Consider the following 27,113-nt stretch of genomic DNA (forward strand, 5'->3'; position numbering starts at 1 on the left):
GCCTGGGTTTGATTTCCCAGTACCCATGTAAAGCCAGATACTCAAGTGATGAATGCATCTTGTTGGCAGCAGCAAGAGGCCTTGGCACACCCATCCCTTCTCTGTCCCTTTTTCCTTGCAAATAATTTTTTCTTTAATTCCAGCACTCAGGAGGCTGAGACATGAGGATCACTATAAGTACAAGGCCAGTCTGAGAGTACATAGTGAATTCCAAGAAAGCCTAGGCGAAAGGGAGACCCTACCTCAAAACAATTTTTTTCTTTTGCTTTTTTTTAAGTTAGGGTCTCACTCTAGCCCATGCTTACCTGGCATTCCCTCTGTAGCCCCAGGCTGGCCTCCAACTCATGACAACTCTCCTACCTCTTGCTTTCTGAGTGCTGGGATTAAAGGCACGTGTCACCATGCCTGGCAACTGTCTCTATTTAGAGACAGGATCTTTCAGTGGTCTTAGTTGGCCAATTAGGCTAGACATTAAACCCCAAGATCTTCCTCTCTCCACCTCCTCAGTGCTGTGATTACAAGCATGTACACATTTTTACTTGGGTACTGGCGATTGAACTCAGGTCCTCTGCTTACAAAGGCAAGCACATTATGGACCAAGCCATCTTCCCCTCCCCCGAGAGGTGGGGCTTTTAGGCAGTGATTGGATCACAGGGGCTCTTGTCTCATCTCATCCTTGGGCTACTGGGAGAGGATGGAAGCTTAGGATGTGGGTCTGGCTAAAGGGAGGCATGCCCTTGGGCTTGGGTTGTCCACCTTGAGCTGCTCTGCCCCACCAAATGCTATCTGCTGTACCATGAGCCCAGAAACAGTCAAGTGTATATGGACAGAAACATCTGAAAGCATATGGCAAAAACCATGGCTTCTACACTATCCTTTACCTCCACAGGTTTATCTCCCCCAAGTTACCTAGACCCCAGCACCCTGTGTGAGCTGTGACTGACTACACTCTTCAGGACACTAGGGCACTGCTTCTGCAGACTTTCCCACCACTGAAAGCAGTATCTCCATTTTAATGTGCTCTACATACTGATCAAGTATAGCAGCAAAATCCTTGAGAAATCACACTTACAAACCATACTCCTTCTTGTAAACATTGCCTCCCCCCACCCTCCTGAGTTAGAGAGATGTCTCAGTGGTTAAAGGCACTTGCTTACAAAGCCTGATGGCCCGGGTTTGATTCCCCAGTACCCATATAAAGCCAGATGCATCAAGCAGCACCTGGGTCTGGAGTTTGCAATAGAAGGAGGCCCCGGGCACCCATACTCTCTCTGCCTCGGCCTAAAAACATAAAAATATACTTAAAAATATTTAGCTGGGTATGGTGGTGCACTCTTTTAATCCCAGAATTTGGGAGGCAGAGGTAGGAGGACTGATGTGAGTTTAAGGCCAGCCTGGGACTACAGGGAGAGATCCAGGTCAGCCTGGGGATAGAGTGAGACCCTACCTCAAAAAAAAAACAAAAATAATATAATAATAATAAGGGCTGGGGAGATGGCTTAACAGTTAAGACACTTGTCTGTGAAGCCTAAGGACCCAGGTCCAATTCCCCAGTACCCTTGTGAGTGAGATGCACAAGGTGTCACTTGTGTCTGAAGTTTATTTGCAGTGGCTAGAAGCCCTGCACACCCTCCTGACCCTCTCTCTCTCAAATAAATAAATTAAAAAACAAAATACATTGCATCCCACAACCCATTTATTTTATTTTATTTTTGTTTTTTGAGATGGGGTTTCATTCCGGCCTAGGCTGACCTAATTCACCAGTCTCAAGTTGGCCTTGAATTTACAGTGGTACTACCACCTCTGCCTCCTGAGTGCTGGGATGAAAGGCTTACACCACCACACCTAACTATTTTTTAAAAAATATCTTAGTTATTTATTTGAGAGAGAGAGAAAGAGGCACATAGAGAGAATGGGCGTACCAGGGCCTCCAGCCACTGCAAACAAACTCAGATTCATGCACCACCTTGTGCATCTGGCTTTATGTGGGTATTGGAGAACTGAACCCTGGCCCTTAGGCTTTGCAGGCAAGCACCTTAACCACTGAGCCATTTCTCCAGCCTGGCTTCCTGACTTAAAGATGGCTTAATTTGTAGAAGAAAAAAAAAGTGTGTCCTGTTTCTTCTCAGTAGACTCTTCTCAATTCTTCACTCCCCCAGGGCCCTCCTACATGGTTAGAGGGAAAATAAAGAGTATGTAACCACTGGAGCAAACTGGAAACAAAGATGTTTTCTCTTGAACCCTGAAGATCTAGGTCAGAGAAGCAGGGGAAGCCTGACCGGAGTGCCCTGGAGAAAGCAGGTGGTAAACCGTGTGAGGGCAGATTCAAGAACCAGGTCAAGCTCCTGAGCAGCAGGGGTGGAGACAGCAAAGTCCAACACCCTCTCAGTGAGGCTGAGTCCAGGCTAGGGTAAAAGCACCAGTGATCCCAATGCTCTGTTCTCCACTTGTCCAGCTCAGTTCATTCAAGGGGCAGGCAGATGACCTCAATACCCCAGCAGTCCTGATGACATCTCCCGGCAGGGGCAAGGATGGTACTACTGTTGCTTCCTCTGTGTGATTGATACAGACGCCAATCAGAGTCCACGACACTCACAGTAGGCAACCATGGCAACCCTGCCCAGCAGCAGCAGAGATGAAGCCAAAGAGATGCAGGGGGAGATTTAATTTACATAGCAGCCATGCAGGGTCCTGTCAAGCTGGGGCAATGGCAGTATTTATAACCCCTTCCCCCAGGACACTGTCCTCACAGGGCCCTTGGATGGGTCCCCCCACATTGTGCAGAGGATGCTCCAGTCGAAAGGGAAAGAGAAATTTGGAAATAAGGCTGTCCTCAAATAGGAGAGTCCTAAGCCTGGATTGGTTGTCTACAAGTTGGCCCAGGAGTCTGCAAGACCAGTCCATGTCTTAGCACAGTCCTTACTTAGCTTGGTGGCCCTAGAGGAAGCCTTCCCGGCGGAACTGTTCCTGGAGGAGGGCACGGTACTGGTCAAATCCCCCCTCAACCCGGGTGATGCCGCCTCTCTCGCACACCCACAACTCCTGGCACACCAGCCGGATGAAGCGCTCATCATGGGACACCAGAATCACACCACCCTGAAAAACAAAAGAGGAGGTACTCAAGGGACAAAAGCCAAGGGGTGCTGAGGCCTGGGGAAAAGCAGTCAGGCTGAAGGGATACTCACCCTGAACTTGTTGAGTGCATGGCCCAGAGCCTCAATTGTCTCCATGTCCAAGTGGTTTGTGGGTTCATCCAGAATGTAGAAGTTGGGGCTGGAGGGCAGAACACAGAAGATGGGTAGTTAACAGATGGAGTAGGTGGGGAAAATGAATTCCTGTGATACAACAACAAAAGAATTTTCTGCTCATCAAGAAGGGAAAATGGATGCTAAGAGCTCTAGAAAATGAGGTCTTACCAGGGCATAGTCATCTGAGCAAAAGCTACCCGGCTTTTCTGGCCACCAGATAAGCTAGCAACAGGGCGCATGGCCAGTTCTCCAGAGATGCCATACCGGCCCAGTTGGTGACGATATTCCTCCTCAGATCGTCCTGGAAAAAGCCCTCAGTTCAGATGAGCTCTTGGCCCTAACTCCTTCCCTTACCCTCTAGCCCTGCTTTCTCAGTGCCTATATTCTTATACCTATACTGACTGCTATACTGACTCCAAGGCAGGCCTAACTGCAGGGGCCAGCCTGTACCCTTCTGCCTCATATCCTATCCCCAACACACCAGGAAATTTGCGTGCCAGCAGCTCCACAGCACTGACATTCAGGTCCAGCTGCTCCACGTGGTGCTGGCTGAAATAGCCAATCTTCAGATTCCTGCAGAAATGAAGGTAGAAAGGTGGAAGACACGGACTATGCAGGGATGTGGGTGGCATGAATGTGTGAGTGTGCACATGCAGTTGGTGATGGCATCTTACCTGTGGGCGTGCCTGATGCCTCGAACAGGAGCCAGGTCCCCCATAAGCAGCTTCAGCATGGTAGACTTCCCAGCGCCGTTCTCCCCAACCTTACATAAGAAGCACGAGAGTGCACGTGTCACAGGACACGGAAGGAAGGAGGCTAAAGGGGCCCCAGATAGCCCCAATCATTTGTACAACCAAACACCAAGGAATTACAATGACCAGTAAGGTTACAAAGTACATCAACACTCGAGTAATCTGCTAAGGGATGAAGATTTACTCCTCCCCAAAACTAGGTGAGGAAGATGTTACTTTCTTTAGAAAAAAGAAACTTCTGGAAAGCAAGCTAGGGAATGGCACACTCAGGATCTAAACCCTGACCCTGAAATCTGTGTTCTTGCCTCAACATCTAATGGTTGGCCTAACTCAGAAGTGAGCACAGAAATGTCAATTAGTGCTCTATACGTACATAAAGATGCCACTTGCCAGTTTTCTCATCTCTGAGGGAGGCCCTGAGATAAAAGAAGGCAGAAGCAGGATAAACACAATTTCTTTTGCCCAAACCCCACCCCCATTCCTCTGCACTCTTCCTGACACAGCTCTGGGATTGGCCCAATCCAACTTGCTGGAGACTACGGCCAGGCCATGGGAATGACGAGCAAACATACCACACATATGCGAGACTCGAGATCAGCAGAGACGGACAGACGGCTGAAGATGATATGCTTAGGATCATAGTAGAAGTCCACCTCATCCAGCTGCAGAATTGGTGGTGAGAACTTCTCAAAACCATCAGGGAACCTGCAGGAAGTGCAAATGTGGAGTGTGGGAGTAGCCAGAAATAGGAGGTCCCCATCAGCAGCCCCAGATTAGCACTCACTTCAACACGACCTCTGATTCCTTGTCAACAGGCTTCAACTCTGGTCTGAGAGGAGAGATGGAGAAATTATTACTTTAAAAAAGTAACTTTAGGGCTGGAGAGATGGCTTAGTGGTTAAATGCTTGCCTGTGAAGTCTAAGGACCCCAGTTCGAGGATCTATTCCCCAGGACCCATGTTAGCCAGATGCACAAGGGGCGCACGCATCTGGAGTTCATTTGCAATGGCTGGAGGCCCTGGCACCCATTCTCTCTCTCTGCCTCTTTCTCTTTCTCTGTCTGTCACTCTCAAATAAGTAAAAATAAAACAAACAAAAAAAGTAACTTTAAGTGGAGTGTGGTGGTAATACACACCTATAAAGTCAGCACTCGACCTAAGACAAGTTGGAGACTAGCCTGAGCTACACAATGAGACCCTGTCCCTCTCCCCCATCCCCACCCCCTAAAAAACACTTGGTGTTTTGTGAGGCATGGTCTCATTCTAGCCCAGGCTGACTTGGAACTAACTCTGTAGCTCCAGGCTGGCATAGAACTCACCATGATCCTCCTGCCTCAGCCTCCTAAGTGCTAGGATTAAAGGTGTGTGCCGCCCCACTCAAAAACCCACTTTATGGGCTGGAGAGATGGCCCAGTGGCCCTGGTCTGATTCCCTAGTACCTGTGTAAAGCCAGATGCACAAGGTGGCACATACATCTAGAGTTCATTTGCAATGGCAAGAGGCCCTGGCATACCCATACTCACTTTTTCTTCCTCTACCTACCTCTTTCTGTGATACTTTCCCTCAAATAAACAAAACAACCAACCCATTTTCCTATATCTTGGAGTGAGGCTCAGATAAAGAGTGCTTGCCTTGTGTATGTGGAGCTCAGCTCAATCCCAGTACTGCAACAGAATAGTTTAGCCCGTGTGGCAGTGCTTGTCTATAATTCCAGAGCCTGTCAGGCCAAAGCAAGGAAGTTTGAGGCTACCCTGGGCTACATGGTAGGATACTATGTGGAGCAAGAAAGAGGATGCAGTATAAGGATCATGAGTTCAGGGTCAGCCTGGGCTACATAAACATTTGAGGACAGCTTGGGTTATCTAGTGAGATCTTGACTTAAAGAAAATTAATAAAACTGTTATAAAATGGCTTATCTGTACCAAGTGTGGTGGTGCACAACTTTAATCACAGCACTGGGGAGGCAGAGGTGGGAGGATTGCTGTTAGTTTGAGGCCACCCTGAGACTACACAGTCAATACCAGGTGAGCCTGGGCTAGATTGAAACATTATCTTGAAAAAACAAAACAAACATAAAAAATGGGGCTGGAGACATGGTTTAGTGGTTAAGGTTCTTGCCTGTGAAGCCTAAGGACCCAGGTTTGAATCCCTGGTACCCATGTAAGCCAGATGCACAAGGTGGTGCATGTGTCTGGAGTTCTTCTGCAATGGCTGGAGGCTCTGGTGCACCCATTCTCTCTCTCTCCTATCAAATAAATAAATTATTTTTAAAAAATAGTCTGAGCTGGGTGTGGTGGTGCACGCCTTTAATTCTAGCACTAGGGAGGCAGAGGTAAGAGGATCACCGTGAGTTCAAGGCCACCCTGAGACTACATAGTGAATTCCAGGTCAGCCTGGGATAGAGTGAAACCCTACCTTGAAAAACAAAAATAAATGGTCTGAGACAGGGTATGGTGATGCATGCCTTTAATCCCAGCACTCAGGAGGCAGAGGTAGGAAGATCACAGTGAATTCAAAGCACCCTGAGCCTACACAGTAAATTACAGGTCAGCCTGGGCTAGCAAAAGACCTTACCTCAAAAAAAAAAAAAAAAAAGTCTGGCCAGAGGTTGGAGAGATGGCTCAGCAGTTCAAGATGTTTACTTGCAAAAGCTTAACAGCATGCCCATGTAAAGCCAGAAGCACAAAGTGATACATGCATATGGAATTTATTTGCAGTGATCAGAGGCCCTGGTGTACTCATTCCCCCTTTCTTACTCTCTCTCTGCTTATAAATAATAAATGGGGAAAAAAAAAAAAAAGGCCCAGCCTAGGTTAGATTCCCCAGTACCCATGTAAAATGCACATGATGGTACATACATCTAGAGTTTGTTTGCAGTGGCTAGAGGCCCTGGTGCACCTATTCTCTCTCTATAAGTAAATAAAAAAAAATATTTAGCCAGGTGTGGTGGCACACACCTTTAATCCCAGCACTCGGGAAGTAGAGGTAGGAGGATTGCTGTAAATTTGAGGCCACCCTGAGACTACATAGTTAATTCCAGGTCAGCCTGGACCAGAGTAAGACTCTGTCTTGAAAAACCCAAAAATAACTAAATAAAATAAAATAAAATCTAAAAATGGTCTGGGCTGGAGAGATTGTTCAGTGGTTAAGGCACTTGCCTACAAAACTTAACAACCTGGGTTCAATTTCCCAGTACCCACATAATGTAAAGCCAGATGCACAAAGTGGCGCATGCATCTGGAGTTCATCTGCAGTGGCTAAAGGCCCTGGCACACCCATTCTCTTTTGGTCTTTCTGTCTGTGTCTTTCTCTGCTTGCAAACAGATAAATAAATCAATGGCTTGGCCAGAAGTGGTGGTAGTAATGCCAACATTGGGAGGCACAAGCAGGTACCTCTAGAGTTTGAGACTAGCCTATAGTACAATGCAAGATGAACAAAACAAACAAACAGGGGATGTAGCTCAGTTGACAGAGTGCTTGCCTAGCATGCACAGGGCCCTGGGTCAGTCCCTAACACTGTGTAAACTGGGTGTGATAACACATGCCTGTAAATCCTAACACTTGGGAGTAGAGGCAGAAGGACTAGGAGTTCAAGGTCATCTTTATAGAAAGCTTCCATTCAGCTGGAGATATATGATGAGATCCTGTCTCAAAACAAACAAAATCCAATCACTTGGACTGGCAGATCCTCTAAAACTTGTCAGGCACCTCCTTAGTACAGTAGGCAGTGTGTCAGTCTCATAAGAGTTAAAAGTCAAACACGAGATTACCACGTAAACCAACAAAACTACTCCTACTTATGTACCCAAGTGAGATGCAAAGAGTGCTCCTGAGGATGTCATCCAAGAATGTCCTCTGGTCGCCGGACCCAAGCACACACAACTGTGTGTGCACAAGTATTAAAAAAAAAAAGAAGAAGAAAAAAAAGAACCAAGTGTGGTGGTGCGTGCCTTTAACTGGGAGACAAAGATAGGAGGATTGTGGTGAGTTTGAGGCAAGCCTGAGACTACATAGTGAATTTCAGGTCAGCCTGGGCTAGAGACCCTACCTTGGAAAACAAAACAAAACAAAACAAACAAACAAAAAAAGATGGGTGCTTTGTAACAAGTTTTGCTTTACTAAAAAAGAAACCTGCTAAATGCATAAACTATGTTCATCAAACTGCCTGGGAGGAACTTTTCTTAATGTTCATATTCATATATTAATGCTACTCTCACTTTTAAAGAATAAAGAAAAAAAACCCAAGAAATGAAGTATTGATATACAGTATCAATAAACTTGGGAAACATGTTAGGTAAAAGCGAAGGCAGGGCTGGGGCTACAGCTCGGGGGTAGCCAGTTGCCTAGTATGTGTGAGGCACGAGATTCATCCTCAATTCAGGGAGCAAAAAGAAGCTGTGCATCAACATGAACCCATTTAGATGAAATGTCCAGATTAAGCAAATACATAAAGTAGATTCTTTTTTTACAAGCAGGAAAAGTTTCAGATAGCTCAGGCTGACCTAAAACTTACTCTGTGATTCCAGGATGGCCTCAAACTCACAGCAATCCTACCTCAGCCTCCTGAGTGCTAGGATTAAAGGCATGTGGGGCCATGCCTGACCTAGAAAGTAAGTCTGCAACTGTCTAGGTGAGATTAGTCAAAGTTGGCTGATAGCCAAGGGAGACCATGAATGGAAGGGTAAGGAACACCTTGCAAAATGACAGAAGAAATGAAGAGAAAAGGCCTGGCTAAAGACTGTACTCACAGCTTCTCCAGCATCTTGAGTTTACTCTGCACTTGCGAGGCTCTGTTGGCATTGTAGCGAAACCGGTCAATGAAAACCTATAGGTGGAGAGTGGGGACCAGTCAAGCTCTAATCCCCCAACTGACACCCACAGGATGACTGCCACCCTTTGTCCTGCCTGTCCCCACACCTGGATGTGCTGGCGATACTGCTGCTGGGCCTCATATTCGCGCTGCTGATTAAGGAGACGCTCCTGCTTGCTCTTGATGAAGGTTTCAAAGTCCCCCCGGTAACCATCTAGTCGCTGACTATGCAGGTGGATGATGTCTGTGGCGATGGCATTCAGGAAGTTGCGGTCATGAGAGACCACTAAGATTGTGGAAGGCCATGTCTGAGGAGTCACAGGATGGCAAGCCCAGTTGGGAAGGGAAACCAAGCTCCTAAGGCCCCCAAGTGTCTTGGAGGTGGAGTTTTCCCAAACCTACTCCAGAGCCTTCCCTAAACTCACCTGCAGGTAATTCTCCAGCCACAGAATGGCTCTTACATCCAGCATGTTTGTGGGTTCTAGAGAGAAAGTGGGGGAACACATACTTGGGATTGAAGGGACAGAGAACTAAGAACAAGGAAGCCACCACTTTTGTTCACCCCAAAGTCAGAATGCCCCATTTCAAACTCACCATCTAACAGCAGAAGATCTGGCCTATGAAAAAGAGTACATGGCATGAAGTTTTAGGTCAGAGATTCAGTGTTACAACCCAAGAGCCATGGCCCATCCTCCATTAGCTTCATTCATAGGCCTAAGAGACTCACCTGGCAAACAGAGCCCGGGCCAAGGCTAGTCTCATCCTCCAGCCACCTGAGAACTCCCTAAAAACAGACATACATTAGGGGGAAGTGTTCATCAAGGCAAATGGACAGAGCCAATGCCATTCAGAACCAATACTGGTGAGGTCCACTCACCGTGTAGGCTGCTGCTGCATTTTAGGGGTAAAGCCAAGCCCAGCAAGAATGACTGATGCCCTAAGAATGAAAAAAATTGAAGAATCCAATTGGAACAGTTCATAGGAAAGAAAGGTAAAATATGGCAGAGGGAGCAGTAATTTTAAAATACCTGGCAGGTGCCTTGTCAGCCTCAATCTCCTCCAGTTTGGCATAGATTTCTGCCAGCCGTGCAGCTTCTGAGCCCTCTGCCCTGGGAAGGAGAAAGAGTAACCATCCTAAGTTGAGGCAGTGTAGAAGGACATCCACACCCTCTATATATGGAAAGTAGGCCGTTGGCTGCCTTATTGCTGGGACAAGGGTGGTGCACACCTTTAATCCCAGCACTTGGAGGCAGAAGTAGGAGGACTGCCATGAGTTTAAGGCCACCCTGAGAAAACACAGTGAATTCCAGGTCAGCCTGAGCTAGAGTGAGACCCTACCTCAGAAAAAACAAAAACCAAAAACAAACAAACAAAAAGGGCTGGAACGATGGCTTAGTGGTTAAGGAGTTTGCCTGCAAAGCCAAAGGGTCCTGGTTCAAGTCTCCTGGACCCACATAACCCAGATGCACAAGGGGGCGCATGCATCTGGTGTTTATTTGCAGTGGTTGTAGGCCCTGGCGTGCCCATTCTCTCTCTCGCTGCCTTTCTCTGTCTCAAATAAAATATATTATAAAAAAATAATAGACTTCTGGCAAGGACTTGCATAAGTTAGCAAGGGTAACAGGCACCAGGGAAAGAACAAGGGCTGTCAAGTGCCAAAGCTATGCTCCTCATAGGATGGCCGTATGAATCATGGGGGCATTCTGTGAAGGAAGGACAGCTACTGCTTGTGTGCTCTAGCCTGGAACCCTCACCTGCCGGCAGCAATCTGGGCGCTCAGCTCGCGCTCCTGCCGGAGCAGATCTTCTCGTATGCTGTCGCTCTCCAGTACACTCTGTAGGGCAGGGGTGTCATCTCCAGCAACCTCCTGCTCTACATGCAGCAGGGAAATGTGGGCTGGAACCCGCAGGCTCCGGGTAGCCAGCATCTTCAGCAGCGTCGTCTTCCCCAAACCATTCCTTCCTACCAGCCCATAGCGGCGGCCCCATGCCAGGTTCACGTCCGCTCCAGCCAGCAGTACCCTGCAAGAGACCAAGAGTGCTCTAGAAACAGGTGCAAGGCCAGTTTCCACACAGGATTCTAACCTTGTTTAGGCCCATTTCATCCTTCAGATCCCCCCTTAATTGGAAAAAAGAAACAGCATGTGGCCTGCCATTTACTCACCTATCACCAAAAGACACATCAAAGTTCTCAATTCTTACGTCGTAGGATTTGTTCTTGCCAGATGATTCCAGCCGACTTTCCTTTCTGCTGCCCGCCTGGCTAGCTGATGCCTCTTCCAAGACTCTTTTAAAGGGAGAAATGAACAGCTTTCAGGGCTCCCAGCCATCCTTGAGTACCAGCAGAAACTGCTCTGCTTTCTTCTTCCTAAACTCACAGAGGGTTGCTGGTCTTCAGGGTTTCCTTCTCTGAGCGTTTCTCCTGCTTTGCCTTCAGTCGCGCTTCAGCCTTCTCCAGCTTCTTTGCATTCACCGTCTATGAGAATTCCAAACACAACCACTTCATCCTGAGGCACAGGCTCAGAAAGCAGCCCCAGAGACCACCTCGAGTAAACTTTTACAACTTATCCATGAGGAACAGAACCAAGACAGACACCTCAGAACTCTCCCCCAAAGTTACTCCACCATTTACATGGTCAACTCTCACACCCATCATACATACAAAGCCCTCCTTTCTCCTCCTCACCGAGGACTGTTCCCTCTTTAGCAGTCCTGGAAGTTTGGTGTCACAGTCTGTAAGTAATAGGAAAAGCAGTCAACGTCTCCCTGAGGTAATGGAAAGGAAACTTAACATTTTGAATGACTAAGAAGCAAGAACAGAAAAGTCTGGGGTCTCACTCTAGCCCATGCTGACCTGAAATTTACTCGGTAGTCTCAGGTTGGCCTTGAACTCATGGCGATCCTTCTACCTCTGCCTCCCAAGTGCTGAGATTAAAGGCATGTGCCACCACACCCAGCCAGAAAAAATTTTAAGGTAACTGTTAAAATACTGTGAAAGCACTTGCTGCACAAGCATGAGGGCCTGAGAATGCCTGACTTCTCTTCCCCAGCACCCACGGAAAAACAGTTGGGTGTGGCCAAGCATGTCTGTGATCCCAGACGTGTAGGGAGCACAGACTAGAGACTTGCAGGGGCTCCTGAGAATAAGCAAGCTCTGGGATCAGTGAAAGCCTCTATCTTAAGACAACATGCAGATGAGTAATAGCAGAAGCCACTGAAGTTCTCTTCTGGCCTCTGCACGTATGTGTGTAGATATACACATGCATGCACACATCACACATACTACATATGCAAAGACAGAAACCTCGCGTGAAAGAACACAAACTCTTATAAAATCATGCTGGCAGTAAGTTACAAAACTGAAGTCTGTTTAGCTCCAAGGCTTATATGCGTTCTACCACACCAAACAGTTTGGAGAACGCTCTAACCCTGTTCTCTTCATCATAAGTTCTTTTACCCTCACAAACATGTCACCTAGCATCTACAACCCTTGTTCTGTAGAAAAGACACGGAAGGAGTCCAGAGCTGCAGGACGCAGGTAGCTGGAGATAGTGGCAGAAGACAGCCAGTTCAATAACCCCTAACTGTTCTTACCATAGTTTTCCATTATCTTTGACAACTGGATGGGAGCGTCCAGTAACACCTGGCTGTTGCCCTGGCTCTGCGGCTCAGCCCTATGTGGGTAGAGGACAGAAAGTGCAGTTAGGAGTTGAGGAAAAAGACACACAGCCACCAGACTTACCCCTGACCCCTCAATCTCTCATCTGGTATCCGTTTGCCCCCTTCTGTCCCCATCAACCCCATTCCCTGACACGTACAGGCGTAGTGTGTTGTACATGCGCTGACACACAGCTCTGATGCCCGCGTCATCCTTGCTGTCCCCGGACACCTCTTGCAACAGTTCCCCCACGGCTTCCACCAGGTCGTCCACGGACTCGAAGTCGGCGCTACCGCTGTGCAAGATGCCTGGGCCGGGGATGGCAGAAGGACGAGGTCACCAGGTAGGGCGCATGCACCAGCAGGTGGTGGGTCTGAACGCCGCAGAGGGCTCCAGACCCAGCCCACCGCCCTCCCGACCCGCGGTCACGCAGAGGAGAGGCCTGGCAGCACCGCCCGCCCGTCTCCAGCCTTCCTCCCGACCTGCACGTCGCCTCCGCAGCCCGTCCAGGCGGCTCCACTCACCGGTCACGTAGTCGAAGACCTGTCCGTCAATTTCTGGGAACTCGCTCCGCAGGATTTCCGCGCAAGTCGCCATGTTCCCGTCGAGACGGCGTCTGCGCAGTCGCGGCGAGACCTCGGCCTAGGGCCGTCCCCCGGCCATTCCCCCGAAAGCGCACGCCTCCTCCCAGGGCGCATGCGTAGCCGCGACGTGACGTAAGAAAGAGGAGCGCAAGGAGCGGGCCAGGGTGGGCGGGGTCAGAGACCCGCTCGCGAGCTCCTCCCTTAGTGCCGCACGTGCGGCGGAACCGGAGTCCCGGACGGGATCACTCTAAACGAGCGGGGCGCGGAGCTCTGGTGGTCTTGGGGAGCCTTTCGGGAGCCCAGCGGCGGCCAGGGGTCCTGTCTTCTCTCCAGGCGCGTCCCCAGCCGCGCGCCCACCTCAGCCCAGTTTAAGCTTAGTTTTGCTGACTCACGCCAATTTCTTGAGCGCCTAAATCGCCTCCGGCTCAATCCAGACCTATGCCAGTTTCCTTTTGTCCACCTCTTATTTTCAACCTGGTGCTAACCAGCCCTACCCATACTTGCTCTGGGCTCAGTCCTTCCACACTTCCTAAGAGTTCAGCCGATCCAAAGGCCAAGAAAACCGGATCATTGGGGGCCAAAGAAATGACTCAGCAGTTAAAGGCACTTGCATGCAAAGCATGACACCCCCGCGGTTTGATTCCCCACTACCCACGTAAAGCCAAATACACAAAGCAGTGCATGGGCTTGGAGGTTTTTTTTTCCAGAGGCTGAAGGCCCTAGCAGGTGCCCATACAGTGTATCTGTCTGCCTCTTTCTCTTTCAAATACACACACACACACACACACGCAATTTCATTGGCTATTTATTCCCCATGTAGCCAAAGATGATTTTTGTTCCGATGTCATAAAGCTCATATCTTCCTGCTCCTCCGAGTATCCAACGTTCCCAAGTGCTAGGTTTATAGGCATGGGCCACCACACCTAAACTGCTCACTCACCTATCTGGATTAAGCATTGCCACATTGAGCAGCCACTCCCAAGTAAAATTTTAAGACATAACTGAGCAAGCCCCTATATTTACAATCATAGTACTTAGGAGGATGGAGAGTTTGAGACCAACATGATGGAATATAGTAAGACTTGCATTAAAAAAAAAAAACAAGCCGGGCGTGGTGGCGCACGCCTTTAATCCCAGCACTCGGGAGGCAGAGGTAGGAGGATCGCCATGAGTTCAAGGCCACCCTGAGATGACAGAGTTAATTCCAGGTCAGCCTGGACCAGAGTGAGACCCTACCTCGGAAAAGCAAAAAAAAAAAAAACAAAAAAAAACAAAAAACAGGACTGGAGATATGGCTTAGCGGTTAAGCGCTTGCCTATGAAGCCTAAGGACACCGGTTCGAGGCTCTATTCACCAGGACCCACGTTAGGCAGATGCACAAGGCTCACTCATCTGAAGTTCTTTGCAGTGCCTAGAAGCCCTGGTGCGCCCATTCTCTCTCTCTGCCTCTTTCTCTCTGTCACTCTCAATAATAAAACACACAAAATAAAAATAAAAAAATAAAAAAATGGGGGGGGGGGAGATGCCTTAGTGGATAAGGCATTTGCCTGCAAAGCCAAAGGACCCTGGCTTGATTTCCCAGGACCTATATAAACCAGATGCACAATGTGGTACATGCATCTGGAGTTCATTTGCTGTGGCTAGAGACCTTGGCATACATACATTCTTTCTCTGCTTAAAAATAGATATATACATATTTTTAAAGTATGTCTAGCCAGGTATGGTGGCACATACTTTTAATCCCAGCACTTGGGAGAAAATAAAGTATGTCAAGTGATAATACAGGATCACAACTGATGAATTCTAGTCAACAAAAGTGTAAGGTTGAATGCCGGGCGTGGTGGCACATGCCTTTAATGCCAGCGCTTGGAAAGCAGAGGTAGGAGGATCACCATCAGTTCAAGGCCACCCTAAGACTACACAGTGAATTCCAGATCAGCCTGGGCTAGAGTGAGACCCTGCCTCAAAAAAAAAAAGTGTAAGATTGAAAGCCAGGCATGGTGGCCCACGCCTTTAATGCCAGCACTTGGAAGGCAGAGGTAGGAGGATCACCATGAGTTCAAGGCTACCCTAAGACTACATAGTGAATTCCAGATCAGCCTAGGCTAGAGAAAGAGACCCTTCCTTGAAAAAAAAAAAAAAAGTGTAAGATTGAGAAGAAAATGGTTTCTAAGACTCAAGATGCTTTAGGCAACTACATTGGATCCTAATGCAAAGTATGGAAAATTTTACAGGATACCTGGGCAAAATGAATTCATACTGGCCGTGAGTTGATCATCATTCAAGTTGGGGTGTAAAGATGGCTCAGTGGTCAAAAGTGCTTAACTTGCTTGCAAAGCCTGCTGGCTGGGATTCAATTCCAAAGCCACCCACATAATCCGACTTGTTTACATTGCTAAATGGTGTGTACCTACACCCACATGCATATGCATATACACACACACAAAACTGTTTAAGTTGGGTGATGGAATGTGGGGTTTGTTATCTATTCTACTGGTTAGGTCTGAAGGTTTTATTTTTTATTTTTTGGCTTTTCAAGGTAGAGTCTTGCTTTAGCCCAGAGTGACCTGGAATTCTATGCAGTCTGAGTCTACACATACTCCACACATGTACACAGTTTAAAAAAAAAAAAAAAGAAGGTTGAAACCAAACAAGGTATTATAAATGGTGAGGATAAAATTGCTCTTTATCTGTCCTAATATACCTGCAGGATATATGAGACTTTTCTTCAGGGACTCTTGAGGGGTGAAAGTATCTACTAAAGGAATTTGATAAGATGCATGAAGAAAACAAAATCTTCCTTATGGCCATTAATGAACCAGGATTCAGGCACCCTGGCTAACCGAGCAAAGGACATAACTAGGAAGTGAGTTTTTCAGGATGGCTGTAGGACCAAATACAAACCTTATTCAATTAGTGCTAATTCAGAAAACAAACAAACAAACTGCCTCCCACACTTAATCGGTGGAGGCAATAGGATTCTGAATTCACAACCAGCTGGCCCTTCACAAAACAGCAGGGAGTGGGACACAGGCCTGAAATCCCAGCACTTGGGAGGCAGAGGCAGTAAGATTGTCAGAAGTTCAAGACCAGCCTGGTCTACACAAAGTGATTTCCTGTCCAGCCAATGCTACAAAAGACCTGTCACACCACACAAGAACACCTACAACAAACAAAACAAAAACCTGCCTTAGAGTGAGTTAGGGAAAGACTTCACCGGGAACATAGGCCAGGTGGGACTGCATTCCCTTGATAGTTGTTTTCCTTAGGGGAGCAGGAGACCTGGACCTACACCCACGAGGCTTGCAGGGTCCAAAGCAGAATACAAGAGCCTTTAATCCCAGCACTTGGGAGGCAGAGGCGGGAGGACTGCTATGAGTTCAATGCCAACCTGAGACTACATAGTGAATTCCAGGACATCCTGGGCCAGTGTGAGACCTTACCTCAGAAAACCAAAATAAATAAATAAGGGAGTGGGCTGGAGATATGGCTTAAGGTGGTTAAGGTGCTTGCCTGCAAAGCCAAAGGACCTAGGTTCCATTCCCCAGAATCCATGTAGGCCAGATGTACAAGGTGGCACATGCGTCTGGAGTTCGTTTGCAGTGGCTGGAGGCCCTGGCACACCCATTCTCTTTTTCAAATAAATGAACAAAGTTTGTTGTTGTTTTTTTTAAGAGCCTTGAAAGCATTCAGAATACAAAATTTGACTCAAAAAGGGCAGTATACAGTTTCCGTATCAACACTTAGCCAACAACTCCATTCTACAGAGTTTATTGGATTTTTCACTGGATGAAGTCACACGTGTACAAAACAAAGCTCACACTATCCCACAGCAGAAGGGAATGAGGGCTGGGGATCCATTACTGGCCTCTGGGGGAACTCCAAGGTGAGGGGCAGTCAACCCTTTCACTCCAGAAGTATGGCCACAGGGGTGGAGAGGAGCAAGGCCCATCTGGGTTTGGTCACAAAATACAGAGGCTGGCCCTAGGTCAGAACAGATGGAAGAGCAAAAGCCCTCAAAACCACCCTGCCCAGGAAGCCTAGGGTGGGGACTGCTTCACCAGTCCCACTGTCATGTGGTTGGTCCAGACCTAGACTTGGGCTGATGCAAAGGGAAGGCAGCAAAGCAGAGGGAGGAGACACTGATGTGTGGTGGCAGCTGGACCTGTGGAAAGGGGGAACTGGCAGGTGGGTTAGCTGCCACTAGGCAACTAGCAGCGGGTTTCATAAATGCCACTGCGGCCAATGTAGCGCACCCATTTGATGACATCGTGGTCACTGTAGTTCAGCTTCGGTTCAAACACCTTCAGGTAGCGCACCTTGAGGCCAGAAGGTGCAAATGGCACCTGGATGGGAGACAGATGAAGTTAGCAATGTGGCCATCCTCTCACAGCTGCTCTCCCCTGGCAAGTTCCATAGTTCAGCCCCACCTTATGTACTACAGATGTTTTTGAATGGTTGGGGTCCTGAAAGCAACTGGGGGAAGCTGGGGTGGTGGGAAGCCCTCTAAGAGGAAAGCTTATCCGAGAGTAGCAATTATCTTCGGTTTAAAGTCAGGCCCCACTTGTGATAATTTGAACCAATTCCTTTAATTATCAGGATTCAGCAACCCGAGGACTGACTTAGAACATTCTGATCCTTCTCAATATTACGGACTTGAAAAATAAAGTGGAGAAAATTATATGTCTGACAAGCACAAAGCAAAGTCAGCTCATTGTCTTGTCTGTAAGGAAACTTGCAATCTTGCCCAACATTCAAAGTCTCAATTTTTCTAAAGAATTGTTTTGTGACAAGCCAAGAGAGTCAAAGCTTTTTATCAGAGTAGACTTCAACTTCTATTAGGAGGCTTGAAGAGGAATGGACCTATAAATTCAAGACGTTTCCCCACTCCAAGCCGCCTTCTTCATCTAAGGCACAGAGACTGATCTCAAGGGCCCACCAGGGTGCTAGACCCTTCCTCGGCCATACCTCAAAGTTCATGGAAATGGGAGGTCGAGCCCATTTCTTCTTGTCATTGGTGGGCAGTAGCTCAATCTCTGCACTGATCTGCGATTCCTTCATGCCTGCCATGCGCTTGATCCTAGGAACATAGGGGTAAGGGGCAGCTATGCATGGGGTAGTTTGTAGGAGTTTCAAAGTCAGGGCTTTCCATTTCAGGGTAGGGGGCAGGAGAAGGGAGGGAGGGAGGAGGGGAGAGAGAGACAGAACACCTAGGAGCTTGTGGAAGGTGCCAGGACGAGGAAAAATGGTCAGGACCCGATAACTATTTGCTTTTACTCCTTTAGTAATTGGGGTTGTAGTTTCTGCTTAGACAGATGGTAAATATCCCTTACCCTGACCGTCTGCTTTAGACATACCACAAGACCAAGTGGGAAATGCTGAAGCCTCTTGGGAACATGAGCACATATATGAGCTCAAGTGCAGGTGTGCGAACATATACAAGTGTGGGGATCAGCAACACAAGCACAAGCTCCTAGAGAAGCAGGTACACTTTTCACACCCACAACCCACATGAGAGGACAGAGGTACACTATGGCATCTTGGGCCTCTCAAAGACTCACTTCCACACAATGGCGTTCTCGCTGGCCTTGTATTTGGCTTTCCCCTTCATGCAGATCACCTGCACCCCACTCGTGTTCAGTGGGGTTGGGATCCTCACCTAGAAGTGATATACCAATCAGAACTTGGTCAAGCCCTAACAGCAACCTTCCTCATTCCTCAACATGTTTTCCTCCTTAGCTCCCTTGTTCTCACCTCAATCTTCTGGGCTAGGAGTGAGGGCTTGAAATTGGACTTGATGACCACCTTGACCTCCAGTTTGGTGCGCCCCACTTCCCTCACCAGTGGGATCACCCGGAAAGGGAGGATGATGTCCTTGGTGGTGCGATACCTTGGGAGGTGGAGACCAAGGTTGGCACAACAGGCTCTGTCCCCTTGCCCGTCCCCCAGCAGCAGCCCTGCCTCTTCACAGCCCCTGGCACCTCATGAGTTCAAACTCGCCATCTGGTGGAATGAAACTGATGCTGCGCTCAGAGTCAAACTTGCTGAGCCGCACACACTGGTGGAAGGTGCAGTCATCAATGGCAATTGATTGCTTCCCACTGCAAACAGAACCAGGAGAGCGTCATGTTGATACAGGAGGAAGGGCAGTTGTCAGGCTGGAAGACCACCTACCCCACACTGGCCCCATAGGCTCTGGAAAGCTGCCAAAATTCAGCTTTCTTTCCTTTTCTCAGTTGTGTTTTTTTGTTGTTGTTTGTTTTTGTTTTTTGGGATATAGAGTCTCACTCTAGTTCAGGCTGACCTGAAATTCACTATGCAGTCTCAAGCTGGCCTCGAACTCATCGTGATCCTCCTACCTCTGCCTCCCGAGTGCTGGGACTAAAGGCGTGTGCCACCACGCCCAGCCCCTTTTTTTTTTTTTTATTTCTGCTGTACAACCTTTCAAATTTTTAAAAATATATTTGTTTATTTGAGAGAGAGAAGGAAGCAGAGAGAGAACAGGCACACCAGGGGCTCCAGCCACTGCAAATGAACTCCAGATACATGCGCCCCCTTGTGCATCTGGCTTACATGGGTCCTGGAGAGTTGAACCAGGATCCTTTGGCTTTGCAGGTTTCTTAACCCCTAAGCTATCTCTCTAGCCCCCTTTTTTCAGTTTTTGAGAGACAGGGTCTTACTATGTAGCTCTGGCTGGCTTGGAAGTCACTGTATAAACCACACTGGCCTCAAGTTTGTGGCACTGTTTTTTAATAAAGAATAATATCTGCAGCCAGGCGTGGTGGTGCACACCTTTAATACTAACACTCAGGATGAGGCAGAGGTAGGAGGATAACCGTGAGTTCGAGGCCACTCTGAGAATATAGAGTGAATTCCAGGTCAGCCTGGGCTAGAGTAAGACCCTACTTCGAAAAACAAGCAAACAAAAAACACAAAACAAATGGAATTTGTGGTTCATCAGGCCTTACTGAACACTAGGCCTGCCCTCTTTCCCTCCAGGTTCCCTGATTCAAGTACCTTTTTCCTGTTTCATCAGCTGTGCCTTTGCCCTGCTTTTCAATGACGATCTTGTCATTCATCCCAAACTTGCACTCAGGCATGCCACTCAGGTAACTCTTCATTACGACCCGGCCTGACACATGGGCACTCAGCACCTGCCCTGGTAGGAGAACAGATAAACAGGGAGCAGCTGAGTCAAGTAGGCAGGCCCAAGATCCTACTGTGGCTCCCTTCCATTATGAGAAGGCCCTTACCCTGTGGGGACATTAGCAGGTTTACACTCTCCAGAACATCCAGAAAGAGCTCATTCCGGCGATACTTGATGCCTTCCCGCCGCCAGCCAATCTGCCCCGTCACCTGGCTGGTGATCTGAGACTGCTCTTCTTTTGTCTACAGGGAATAAAGACAAACAGCCAATGGTCTCACTCCTCTTCCCTTTCTATCACTCTCTTTTCATATGCCAACCTCACCATGCAACCCACCCTCCTCTACAAGCCCTACAGGGCACAGCTTATAGGAATGGAGCAAAGCCAGGTAGAAGCTGAAGGAACAACTTACCTGATGCTGAGGCCAGCAGGGTTCCATCAGGAAACAGCCGGGGTGGGGAGCAGAAAAAGAGGAAAATGTCATGAGGCTTGGATCCAAGAGGACAGCCTACATGCTCTTCTCCTGAGGAACAGCAGGCTTCCAAAGAAGCCCACACTTCCTGCTCTACTGCAGAAGAAACCATTTGAGCTGCATTCCTGGTAACAGAGATGCTGAATTGGCTGCTCCTTGAGTGGGAGGGCCATCTAGGGCAAAACAGGCCTGCAGCCATAGCAGGAGGCTCAGGCCAGGACTTCCTGTTATGGGCAGGCTCATGAATCAGCTTGGGCAAGGCTGGGGACCAGCAGGGGTAAAGCAAAGTTGGGTTCCAACCCACCAGGTACAATACAAGTACCTGACTCTTGATGCCCTGCTGAGTAATGAAAGTCTTCAATGCGCCTGTCTCTGAGTTCTGTGGGTAGCCAAAGTCCAAGATCTCTGCAAAAGGAAGGGAATTATCAGCACTTAGATAAAACCAAAGACGCCTTCATTCTAGTCCTTCCTTTAGCCTGTTCCCAAAGCCTGTGCAGGATTACTTGCAACAAGGACTTCCAGCTTTGCAGCATTTGGTCTTTGATTTGTTCTTCATAATAAAGTTTTATTCTTTTTTTTTTTTTTTTTAAAAAACTTATTTGAGAGACAGGGAGGAAGGGGAAGATAAAGATAGTGAGAATGGGCACACCAAGGCCTCTAGCCACTGCACACAAACTCCAGATGCAAATGCCACCTTGTGCATCTGGCTTAGGTGGCTCCTAGGGAACCGATCCTGGGTCTTTAGGCTTCACAGGCAAGTGCTTGAACCACTAAGCCATCTCTCTAGCCCAGGTTTTATTCTTTTTAAACAAATCACAGGGGAAAATCACATAGTCAATAGGTGAGAGGTTAAGATGCCCTGAGGTCTCATTTTCTCTAGAAAACAAATGCTGATAAGGGAAGAAATCACTATTACACAATGAAAGGAGTAAGATAAGAATACATCCCAAGGTACCTCTAAGATTTCTCCCTCTCCCAGGCTCTGAAGTACTTGTTGAGACAGAAAGCTGGGAAGACAGTCAGTGAGCTAAGGCCCAACCCAAATGACAAACATGACAAGAATATAGGAAGCTCAGCCATCCAACTCTATAGCCAGGTTCTTATCCCAGGAAGGACCAAAAACTTGCTGACCCCCACCTGCTGGCCTATTTCTCTGTTCCACTTCAAAGCAACCATTTGGTCTGGGTTTGAACTGGTCATCTTAAAAACATAGTGATCATAACCCAAGAGACCGGATACATAGGAAACAGTTTGAGAGTTTGCTGAAACCTCGGACCTACTCTGGCCTTCAGGCCCCACCCAATTAGGCTAAGCCCCACCAAAGCCAACAGTCCCGCCTGTCTTACCATCCAGCAGCTCATATATGAGCACAAAATTGTTCTTGATGTTTTCCTCGCTGATCTTGCCAAAATAAGCGGCCATTACATCACACATCTTATAGAGGAATTCGAAGACCATGGCAGCATTGACATTTTGCTTCGTGACAGCTGCCAGCCAGATGTTGGACCGCTTAACATGGAAGAAACTGGTACGAGCGATGTTTGTGACAGGGCTGCGCACCTGCTGCCGTGCATGAATAACATTGACCCGGAAGGCATCCACTGCATTCCTCCTAGGGGAAGAGGATGCATGGAGGCTGCTTAGCACCCAGCCAAACCTCACCCCACCCTCCACATTGCTGACTTCAGACTCGTACTCAAAAGTCAAGGCCTACCCACAGGGTAGTTCCCATCTTACGGCTCCCAGTGGAGACATGGGAGGAGAGCCTGCACTGGGTTAGTATCTGAAGGCCATGAGAAACAGGGAAGTCAAGTGGCAATGATGGGAGGGTAGCTATAACTTCAACAACTTGACTCCCAGGCCTGGCCCCAACTTCCAGTTATACACTAACTGCTACCTCTCCAGCTTCCCAGTAAATTCCAGGCCCTACAAAGAAAGAGACCACTAGTGAGCCCATGGGTGGGGAAGCTGAACAAAACCAGTGTAACCTCACAGAAGGATCTAATCTACAGGGTGAGAAGTACCAAGGGGCAATGGAGCTGCCACTTATTCTTGCCCAGGATCTAACCCCAGGGCAAGTTCAGATGACAAGGGTGAAGGAAAACAATGAAGGCAGGGCCCTCCCACCCGCCTGTACCTGGGCGGCAGCTTGACAGGCTGCTTACCGATTGCTACAGCAGCCAATGAGATGGGATGAGAGAAATGACGCCAGCAAGAGGAGGAGAGTGACAGCAAGGAGAGAGTGGGTTAGACACACAACATACCAGGGAGGGCAGCAAACACAAGATGGAAGCAGAAGTGCAACAAAAGCATGCAAGGTGTCATATGACCCAGCCTTGGCTTAACCAGAGTCACCAAGGTGGGAGAGGCACAAGAGGGCAGAGCCCAGGCCAGGCACTGCCACAAGTCTGGCTCAGCCTCACCACCAATCAAGGGACAAACAGCCTCAAAGACAAAGCCAAGCTAGCCCATCAGCCAGGGAGCCAAGGAGGTAGGGATCCCACAGCAGTCCCATTCTGTGACAACTGATCTCAACTTCTTGGAGGAAGAAAAATAGGATAGTAGGAACCAGAGGGGCCTAACCTCATTAAAGCAGCTGAGGCTAGTACAGGCATCTCCGGAAAGAAATATGGCATGCATGGCGAGGCAGAGTAAGAAGTAAGGCTGTAACTTCTTGTTCAAGTCTGAGGGAGGGTCGCGAGGACATGGAGCTGTTCAGGTCTACCTACTCAGATGGCCCACAGAGTACATCAAGCTTGCTCACAACCTCTCCTCCAGGGAAAGGCCCAGAGGAACTGAAATCAGCTGAGTCAGCAGCCTAGAAAGGCTTTCAAGGGAGTCTAGGAAAGGCTTTCAACTTAAGAAGGGTTTTGAGAGCAAGAGTTAGGTAGATTAGTACCCATAGCCTGGCACTAACCCCACCCACTGGAGAAAGAGCTTCCTCCTGAAAGAACCAACCTACCCTGTAAAAGCACTCATTTCCAGCAACCAGGTCTGTAACTAAGAGACACAGGAGGTAGGAAGGGCAGCATTTTCTAAAGCTGTGACAGGCCATCATTCCGCAGGTCCCAGCCTGGCTGTCAGGACAGTGCCACCAGTCCTAATGGGAGCCAGGCTATTCTGCATGCTGGGTCTGAGGGGCTTGGGGGCCGGTGTGAAGGCACAGCTGACTCAGCCAGGGGAGACTCACCCGATGTCATCTCTGTAGACCCGGGAGATGAGCACCTCCCCTTTGTGATTATAGATGAATAAGCCTCCAATCATGGCGGCAGCTCAGTCTCTGTAGCCCATCGCTCTGAGAACAGACCTAGGACAGGTGGGGGCAGGGTAAGAGAAGTCTTCAGAACCCCAGCCAAGATCCCCAGTGGGGCTGTGCGGAGGTCACTGGCTCAGCTTTTTTCCTGACTCAGTCCTCTAGCAAGTGACCCTGCACCCTTCCCAGGCAGGCCCCTCCCCCTCAGCAAGGCTCCAGTTCCTGTTTATCCCATACTGGATGGGAGAAAGAAACAGAACCCCTTAGGTCCAGAATTCTAAAGCCACTCTGACCCTCCCTTTTCTGGGGCTGAGCCAGAATAACCCCCCATCCTCTCTTCACAGCCCTTTCCAGGGCAGACTCTGGCTGAGCCTCCAAACAGTGAGTCACTGAGGCCTGCCTGCGGCTGCAGGAATGGCGCTAGGAATTACTCCAGCTGGCTCAGGCCTGGAGCCCCCAGGCACAACCTCTTAGAGCCCTGTTTCTCAGGCACCACCACCCTAAACTTCCAGAAGTCTACACATTCCAGGCAAGGGTGTGCAGTGTGTCCTAGGGGAGACAAGGGAGGCCTTGGGGCCCAGCATGGCTCTAAGAATGTGGCCTAAGCAGGCACATCTCTCTCAGGCAGGTAGAGAAGCAAGCAAGAAGCAAAGGGAACAGGCACCAGCACTGGGAAGCTACACTTCAATGACCCAAGCTGCTTATTACAGTTACCTCTAACCACCCTGCCCCTTTCAGAGTTCCAGAGCACAATGAAAATGAAGAGCGCGTGCAGATTTATAAAATTAACAGGTCAAAACTGTGACCCCCACCCCCAGACCCACCAAAGAACTCAATTCTGATCTGTGTGTTCATAAGCAACGGGCAGGGATGTCGGAATACCTGAATTATCTTTAAGTATCTGGGTCAAACTAATTGAGACTGTTTGAGAAAAGGGGTTAATTTGGTTCTAGATTTCCTGGATAGGCCCAGGTATTAATTTCCCAGGGTAAGTCTAGCAGACGTCCCCAAACTGGAAAATAAAGCCTTCCTGTGTCTTTCACTGTCACACGGACCGGTGACAAATCTCTCAAGGTAGTGGACACAGTCTATCTCTCAGTTCTCAAGAAACTGGGAGAAAATGCAAAATGGAGATGGAGTCTTGGGCAAAGGACCAAGTCCACGGGTATCAAATCAAGTCGTGGGTAGCTCAGGCACGAGAACCAGAGGTTGGATTCTGAACTGGAATGGAGTAGTGACGGACTGGCAATAATTACCAGGATTATATTCAGATGATCCCATAGCCTCAAAAACTGCGGGTGGCAAAGGGGGGGGGTTCCCTAAAGGAAAGCCACTATCTATGGCAAAGGTCAAAGTTTTGAGAAAGGAAAACCAGCAGAGATTGACGGGGGGGGAGGGGAAAAGTGAGGGACAAGGTCTACTCTATGGTCATGAGGGATTGGTGCGTTTTTCTCAGGCGGGGATCTGGGGAGACATCGCTGGCGAAGAGTTGGTACCATGGGGTGCGGGAGACTGTCACAGGTCTGAGGAAGAAGAGGCGTGGGGTGAAGTGGAGGGCGGGGATACCGCACGGTGCGAAGCCTGTCACCGTCCAAGGAAGCGGCATACGGGGATGTCACTGTCTCGGAGGATGGGGGTGGGGGATTTGTTCTTGAGCAGAGCGGGAAGAGCCGAGGGCTGCGGGGGAGGGGGGAGTTGTCACGATTCTAGGGAAGGGGCGCCGCGCGGCGTCCCTGCTCCAGGATTCTGGCCGGCGGCTCGGACGGAGGGCGCCGCTCCGCGCCCGCACTGCAGCGCGCCCAGGGCGCCCCACGCCCGGTCGTCGGCTCCCTCCCTCCCGGGTCTGGAGGCTGGGCCACTCCCGGGTGTGGGCAGCTAGCTTCGCGCCCGGCGCAGTGCAGGCGAAGGCAAGGCTGAGCGGCGGCACAGGCGACCCGCGGCACCTTCTCCGACCCCGTAAGGACCTCTAAAATCCAGACCCCCAGCTTACCTGGCGCCAGCGGCCCCCTCCTCGGCAGGCCTAGCCACTCTCGGAATCCCAAGATGTCCGCCCGCCCCCTGCTCGCCCGTCCGCGGCCTCGGCTTTCACTGCAGTGCCTCGGCCCCGCCCCGACCTCGGCTACGCCTGCGCGCGCGCTCCCGCCTCCCGCGCGGACTACAACTCCCAGCAGCCCCGCGAGCATCTGTCTGTCTGACAGCTCCCCGACTCCCCCCCCACGGCTCAGCGAAACTACAACTACCGGCTGTCTTCGAGACGTTGTCCGCGCCGGCCCTGATCGGAAAACACGTCCTCGCAAACACCGCCCCATTCATTCCATTTTCCTCGCCGAGCATTCCGGGAAGTGGAGTTTCTGCAATGCTCCCTGCCTCCCCACCCCCACCACAGCTCCTAGTTCGATGTTTTCCGAATGCTTCAGAGAATTAATGCTGCTTATTGAAATCAATAATTTGTCTCTGCTGTCCAAGGATTTATTCCCACGTTTCAATCACACACACTTGGCAGAAGTGAGCTAGTGCTGAATTTACTGCTGACACCTTGATTCTCCCAAGGTTTTCTGATGTTTGGTTCCAGCCATTAGACCTAATCAATGATTAAGATCCAGGGAGAAGGGTTGGGTGGGAGGCCACCCAGGGAGGCTGATTTTTGGCAGATACTACTTAGTGCTTTCCTCAGCTATACCTGTGACTGTGTGTGGTTTCTACTCACTGGCATTTTCTTAGAAAATGGCTACAGTTAGTTGGACATGAGACTCAAAGTCCCCGCTGACAAACAGAATTACTATTCACATCCAAGCGAAGAGGTGGAGGCAGAGCCAACACCTGAACACAGGCCTGCCTAGTTCTTGCGGAATCCGAAGAAAATCCACCGGCTCTTTGACTGTTTTGGTAGTGAGGAAGGGCAAGAAAGGAAAAAATCTGGTTGCTAAACTTACTGTCCCTAGCAACCTCCTTTCAGAAACATGGTTGTAGCAGAATGATGACCTGGCATTTCTCAAATCACAGTAGTCACATTATGATGTCTGTGAATGACCAAAGCCAAACATATCTAACACTTGAACGAGTATTCAAGGACAAATATATACACACATACACACACACACACAAATCCCCCCCCCCCCTTCCAGGCAGGGTCTTATCCTAGCCCAGGCAGACCTGGAATTCACTATGTAGTCTCAGGGTGGCCTCACCTCTG

General features: G+C 49.0%; 2 protein-coding genes across 4 annotated transcripts; both read right to left on the bottom strand.

Moving 5' to 3' along the window:
- Window positions 1–2,209: 2,209 nt before the first annotated feature.
- Abcf3 (ATP binding cassette subfamily F member 3) lies at window positions 2,210–13,127 on the bottom strand. 3 transcript variants are annotated; one of them, XM_045150686.1, is made up of 22 exons: window positions 12,991–13,127; window positions 12,627–12,774; window positions 12,403–12,482; window positions 11,495–11,541; window positions 11,187–11,284; window positions 10,973–11,095; window positions 10,564–10,830; window positions 9,838–9,918; window positions 9,687–9,746; window positions 9,537–9,593; window positions 9,404–9,426; window positions 9,235–9,290; window positions 8,917–9,117; window positions 8,748–8,824; window positions 4,785–4,829; window positions 4,573–4,705; window positions 3,923–4,011; window positions 3,730–3,821; window positions 3,417–3,549; window positions 3,186–3,273; window positions 2,924–3,096; window positions 2,210–2,552 (listed from the first exon to the last, which is right to left on the bottom strand). In XM_045150686.1, exons 1-21 carry the CDS (start codon window positions 13,061–13,063, stop codon window positions 2,938–2,940), a joined length of 2,130 nt encoding a protein of 709 aa, XP_045006621.1. In that variant the 5' UTR covers window positions 13,064–13,127; the 3' UTR covers window positions 2,210–2,552; window positions 2,924–2,937. The 3 variants fall into 3 exon arrangements, with proteins under 3 accessions (XP_045006621.1, XP_045006620.1, XP_004654394.1); XM_045150685.1 differs by having other exon boundaries at window positions 2,210–2,616; XM_004654337.2 differs by having other exon boundaries at window positions 2,210–3,096.
- Window positions 13,128–16,805: 3,678 nt separating this feature from the next.
- Window positions 16,806–26,034, bottom strand: Ap2m1 (adaptor related protein complex 2 subunit mu 1). Its single transcript, XM_004654339.2, has 12 exons — window positions 25,911–26,034; window positions 23,858–23,974; window positions 22,014–22,279; window positions 20,990–21,072; window positions 20,608–20,613; window positions 20,304–20,439; window positions 20,068–20,209; window positions 19,032–19,151; window positions 18,805–18,940; window positions 18,612–18,709; window positions 18,019–18,130; window positions 16,806–17,396 (listed from the first exon to the last, which is right to left on the bottom strand). Exons 2-12 carry the CDS (start codon window positions 23,929–23,931, stop codon window positions 17,262–17,264), a joined length of 1,308 nt encoding a protein of 435 aa, XP_004654396.1. The 5' UTR covers window positions 23,932–23,974; window positions 25,911–26,034; the 3' UTR covers window positions 16,806–17,261.
- Between the last annotated feature and the right edge of the window lie 1,079 nt (window positions 26,035–27,113).

This window comes from Jaculus jaculus, chromosome 5, assembly GCF_020740685.1.
Source record: "Jaculus jaculus isolate mJacJac1 chromosome 5, mJacJac1.mat.Y.cur, whole genome shotgun sequence".
In the NCBI taxonomy this organism is placed as follows: Eukaryota; Metazoa; Chordata; class Mammalia; order Rodentia; family Dipodidae; genus Jaculus; species Jaculus jaculus.